The sequence below is a fragment of the Camelina sativa genome, chromosome 14, assembly GCF_000633955.1.
Source record: "Camelina sativa cultivar DH55 chromosome 14, Cs, whole genome shotgun sequence".
Classification (NCBI taxonomy): Eukaryota; Viridiplantae; Streptophyta; class Magnoliopsida; order Brassicales; family Brassicaceae; genus Camelina; species Camelina sativa.
The window spans coordinates 9240574-9246655 of NC_025698.1; the positions used below are offsets into that span (position 1 = coordinate 9240574).

The 6082-nt window shown below is 37.6% G+C and overlaps 2 protein-coding genes across 2 annotated transcripts; both read right to left on the reverse strand.

Annotated features, from left to right (window-relative positions):
• On the reverse strand, nt 33–1272 carry LOC104740616. Its single transcript, XM_010461277.2, has 2 exons — nt 523–1272; nt 33–333 (listed from the first exon to the last, which is right to left on the reverse strand). Exons 1-2 carry the CDS (start codon nt 1026–1028, stop codon nt 195–197), a joined length of 645 nt encoding a protein of 214 aa, XP_010459579.1. The 5' UTR covers nt 1029–1272; the 3' UTR covers nt 33–194.
• Nucleotides 1787–2920, reverse strand: LOC104740617 (ethylene-responsive transcription factor ERF017-like). Its single transcript, XM_010461278.2, has one exon. It carries the CDS (start codon nt 2596–2598, stop codon nt 2023–2025), a length of 576 nt encoding a protein of 191 aa, XP_010459580.1. The 5' UTR covers nt 2599–2920; the 3' UTR covers nt 1787–2022.

Consider the following 6082-nt stretch of genomic DNA (forward strand, 5'->3'; position numbering starts at 1 on the left):
TAATTGTTATTAAAAAAAGTAGCACTGGTTTTAATTGTTAATTATTATTGTCTGTTTCGTCGACAGTAATAATAAATCTCTTTTTTCTATTTGTGAAAAACTCAAATTTCCATACAACACAAAAGAAAAAAAAAATGAGTGGATTATATATATATCGGTGAAATCATCTGACCAATCACATCTTGTCTAGATGATTAAATTACGAATAGCCCGGCGACGTACGGAGAGCTCAGAACCTCAACCCTTGTCAACGACTTATGTTCTTCATACTCTAAACTATCATCCATTATCTTCACCGACCTACACTCTTTACTACAAAATCCTTCGTCTCCTCTGTTACATTCATTCATATAGATGATCAGTGAAAATAACAACAAAAAATAGTAAATTTTCAGAGACCTCATTGATCCAGTTCATATATATTTTTTTTCTATAAATAGATCGAGTTGTAATATATATAAATCTTTTGTCATAATTCTAAAAAACAAGGGACATCAATTAATTATATTTAGAGGAGCTTACTTGTACATGTAAATGTCTTGGCCATGAAGTTTCTTCTTGCACAAGCAACATGTAGTCAGAAAACCTGGAGAACCTCTGATTACGTTCCTCTTCTTCGCCGGAGATTCCTCGGAGATTTGCATAGATTCTTCTTTCCACGTCCGACCACGGCTCTTACCGAACTCAAATTCGCGGTCGTTGTAATAGACTTTGGTGAGGCCATCACGAGTCGTGACGCAAGTGTATTCCTCAGAGGGATCGATCTCCGCCGCGAATTGGAGTCTTCTTGAACACCGAACCGGGTCGGAACCATTCGAACCGGTTCCAGAATAGCAAACCGGATAGATCCCGTTTCCGGAGTTCTCAAGCGCAGCGACTATACCCAAACCAATTCCACCGTCAACGTACCTCTTCGGACTTGTTCGATTAGCCGCCGTGGAATATTCCGGCGAAAAGATGGAGTTATTAACTGCAGGAACCACCATGTGGGATAGTTTCCAGGTCATTGGAATATTGCTTAATAACATAATCAAGAACTGAAGAGAACCGTCGAAAGATATATATATTTGACGATGAGAAAGAGAGCCATGGAAATGGAATAAGCAAATTCTTATAGGAAAGAAATATACATATATATATATATATATATGTCTGTGAATTATATGGGGAGAGAGATAATAACAAGAGAAAGAAAGAAGAAATGGAGAAGCTAGCTAACGTAGCTCCATCGGATATCCGCATTTCTTTACGGGTCGGATATTCGCATTTTTTTTTCTTCTGATTTGCTCTGTTACGTTATCTCCCTTTATTACAACTCTTTTCTTTTTTAATATCCAGATTCCAGATCCTATTTTTTAATTATTTGCAGATTTTATTAATATTTTTTTTTGGTCACTGATAAATATAATAATAAAACAGTCAGTAAATTTGAGACAAATTACGTAACTAGATTCTTTAATATTCTTCTAATTCTTTTTTGGATAAACTTTTTAAGTTTTACAAATAATAAAGTACTGTACTATTTATTTATTAATTTTTGTGTTTTTATCCTACTTTTTTTTTTATAAAGTACTGTATTCATTTTGGTTTAGATACTTTGGTTGTATGAAGAAAAACAAAAAAAAAAGTGGAATTAAACTGCATAATATTTTTCTTCTACGACTCTTCCCCATATTATTTTTGTTCTGCTGATATTGGACTTTAATATGATTTATTAATGGGCCTGAAATAATATTATTGGGCTGAATCGTGTAAAATACAAGCAAGATTGGTTTATCCAAATATATACTACTATATACGTATTTTTATTATTATTATTAATTAGGTTTGGCAGGCCTTTGTTTAATCTGATAATTCTAACACGTGGGGAAATAAATTAAAAATGAATCCCTAAACCCCAAAAATCCAAAAACATTTGGGGAAAAAAAATTAAATTAAGGAACAAAAGAATTTTTAAAAAAACCACAAATCAAAATCTCAGATTGTGTAGTGTGATGATGATGATATGGAATCATGAGAAATTCAAAAATTCCAAAGGATCATGGAGGCATCGTAAGCCTCTTCTCCGTGATAATAGTAATCGTGTTGTTGTGTCGGTGAAAGCTGTTCCCTGAAACGATCACCGGAGTATTCGTCGGAGTAATCATCGAACCCAGGGAACAACCCGAACTCCGATGCGAAATTACCAGAACCAACCGTCGGGAGCATGCTCAAGAACTCCGAATCAATAATGTCCATCGATTTTATAGTAGACTCTTGAAGTTGCCGTGTCTCGTATCCTGCTCGAACGCTCGAGTCCTCCTCCTCCGAGTTAGCGAACCTCGCAGCCGCTTCTCGTATCTCCGACCGCGATAGGTTTCGTCCGCCGGAGATCACGGGAGGGTTATCGGGGAAATTGAACTTTGCATTGTTGCCTCGGAGGCAGTAAAGAGCCGCGTCGAAGGCTCGCGCCGCCTTCTCGGGAGTGTCGTAAGAGCCAAGCCAGATACGTTCTCTGCTGTTGGGAAGTCTGATCTCTGAAACCCATTTGCCCCATTTCCTCTTCCTCACTCCTTTGTACTTTGACTGCATCGAAGAAGAAGAAGACGATCCCTCCATCAATCCGGTTCGGTAACGGTACGATTTCTCTATTTCCGGTTTAGCTCTGTTTCTTTCAGTATTCAAGTTAACTTAGCTCTGTTTCTTCAGTGTCAGTGGTGTTGATTTTGAATTGGATTGATAGATTTTGGCGGCTTTAGAAATGTATTTATACGAGTGAATAAAGAGTGAAGAAAGAGTGAGTTTTTGACTTTTTATGTCGCGTAAAGAAACCAAAAGAAAAACAAAGTCAAAAACTCAAAAGGTCAATGGGAGCGCGTATGTACTTTCTAAAGTGGGGGGGGAGGATCAAATAAAACGCCGCAAAGTGTCAGGTGCGAATGGACACGTGGCGGATATCTCAAGAAGGGCTTAGTCTTATTGTGTGTGTGTGGTCAGTAGTAGTCACGCGGGGTTACTCTCGGAGACTGTTTGTGTTTGGTTTTCTTCTACTTGTCCTTGTCCTTGTTTTTCACGTGATTCAACTTTATTATCTCCTCTTTCGTTGTCAACGTTGACTATTCTCGGGCCTCTAAGTCTAGAAGAGTATTGAAGAGAAGAAGAAGAAGAAGAAAGGAACAAAGACTAATGATTAGTGAAGATGATTGTTTTTAGTTATATTACAATATTACTACATTCACATTACATTGTTTTTTAGTTGACTTGTTCTCTTTTGCTTTTTTTTCAAGCATATATATAAATATGGAAACAAGAAAGTACAACAACATCTCAAGTTAGAAAGAAAAATCAAATCACTGTCCTATAGAAATGTATATATACCTTGCAGTATCTTTCGTCTTCTTCTTCTTCTTCTTCTTCTTCTCGGTTTGTTGTTTGCAGTACACATTTAAAAAAAGCTGTACTTTGCGATGGCGTCTCGATGTAAGTTGATTTGGTCTATGTGCATCTTTTTTTTTTCTATCTGTTGAATGAAGCTGCGGCAGAAGTGTCTTCATAATGTACTTTCCAAGCATTTCCGCTGTCTGTTTCACTGCAGGCTTGGTTTGTGGCCGGGATAGCTGCAAGATCTCCGTCTAAGCTCATTTGCTGCACTTCTGCTGATGATAGTATCTTTATGTTTTGCACGCAGTTCACAAACTCCCTGAGCAAAACAAACAGACAAGCATTATCAGAATTGTGGATTCTTGTTTTATTCTGAGATTTCTTTTTTTCTTTTTTTTCTAAGAGCTGTTGTCGAATCTTTGATTGATATAGAAGGTTTTTAAGGTGTGGAACTTACTCCCAAGGATCATCACCAGCGAGTAATATATCGTTTTCATGATCAGTGTAGACGAGTTTCCAATCAGAGGTTAGCGGATCTTCGAGCTGTCCTTCGATGCCAAACATTCTTGCTAAGTCATGCCTAAGTTCATCATAGCCGCTATAACGGGTAACATCATGAAAGTTGAAGTAATTCGTTATAACCTTTGTTAAATCCACATTATATGTCTTCACATGTAAACTCAATGCAGAATAACTATGTGGAGACAAATTCTTAAAAACATCCTCCATTTGCTCAAAAGAAAAACATCCTCCATTTGTAGTATCATTCCACCTGGAAAATAGATAACATATCATTAGTTTCAAGGACCTTGACATAAGCAAAGAAGACTCTGTAAATCTGTGAGTGATAAGTATTTTAGATGCGAGTCATGGGACCAAATCAGATTTTCGAAGATAAACGGCCGTTCTAAGTGACAAGATTTCTCTACCTACCACAATTCGATCCCAACATACTTCAGCTAGCCGAGTACTACACTTAAACGTGTAAATCAAGGTAAAATAAGATATAGATACTAAATGTGTCAAATTGGTGTGGCTATTAATATAAGCTAAGACCACTTGGTTTTAAAACATTTGGAAGCAAGAAATCACTTCATCATTAGAATCTAAATTAACCGAGATTTCTATACATACCAGAAACTATCAAATAGCAACGAACCATAAATAACATGTATATTATGCAACATGAAAAATATGGACAAAGAAAGATAAAAATAAGTACCAGGGTTGTCAATCGTTGGAGCTTCCCACTTGCCCTTGTAGTTGGGGTTTCTGATTTTCTAAAGAGTTATATGATAGCCTTAGAGAATAGAAGACACAAAAAGAAAAACCAGTGAATGCAAACACAACAAGAGGTTTAAGAATTTGCATGAGTAGGTTTAAGAAGGTTTCTACCTTCTTCGCATCAGTAGGTCTAAGAAGGTTTCTTCTACCTTCTTCGCATCAGTTAGTTTCTTGCCTTCAGAGTCGTACCCTTCTTGGTCCCAGGCTTTAAAAAACTAATCAATTTGTAGATGGTATAACAAGTATAATCAACCAATTTGATCTGAGACTCAGGTTGCATGAGCATCGGTGTGGCTGGTTCTAGTTTGCTACATAATTTATCTACAAGTGGTTGGTTCTAAGTTCATAAGTTACTCAATACCTTCTTGGTGTTGGGGTCCTTGATCTTCTTGGGTGGGAGAAGATCCCAGTCAGAGTACAGACTTTCAGTTTGAATCTTGAACATGCTAGCATCTGGGTGGAGGATAAATGTGTATACATGGTTCAGCTGGTCAGTTTCACATGGAACATCCTTCTTGACCTTGATTAGGTGTTTGGCTTCATTGTAGATGTAGCCACTGATTTTTGAAATATTGATGTTAGTTGAAAATGTTGAGATGATTAGGTTTTAAGCATGTATGGGGTTTCTCCACCAAAACCACTAAGAAGCTTCATGTAGTCGTGCTGGACTGAGAAATGGAAGAATAAAGTTTTGTCCTTGTCACCACCACCTTGGGGGAACTCAGCTGAAATGGCGTAGAATCTGTAGCTCTCACTGGCTTCGATACATGCAAGACAATGGTAATTGCAAGCAATGCATTAACAAAACAAGGAATAGGTCAGGAAACAAAAAAATTTCCTACCGTGTGTTTCTACTCCCCAGCAGTGGTATCATCCTTCTTCCTCTCAGAATTAACCCACCCATCTTTAGAAATGGAGACAACAAAGCAAGAAAAACATCAGAAAAGAAAAATCACAAGACATATCCAACACAAGTTCAGACCAAATATTCTTTTAGTATTTCAAATAAGACTAACAAACTTATGAGCATATATGCTACATTGAACAAAATCACCATTGTTAAGCCTACGCAGAAAAAGTAACAATGCTTGCACCAGAATCAAGTTTACCTACAACAGCTGTTATACCAGGCTCCTATTAGCCCCGTCCACAGTGGTGTGAGGACTCTCATGAGTTCTTCGTGTTGGTTTCCGGACCCCAGAATCAGAAGCTTCGAATCACCATGGCAATCACGATGGTCGTGACTCAAATCGCAACGGTGGCGCTCGGGATATCTCTCATCAGAATCTTCTCTCTATGATTCTTCATGTCCGAAGCTATGTTGCAGTGGCTCGATGAAAGGTAGAGATCAGGAAGCTTCAAATCACCATGACGATCACTGGTGCATGATTAGGACACTGAGGAGGCATATTATAATTATGGAAATTACCTTTAACAA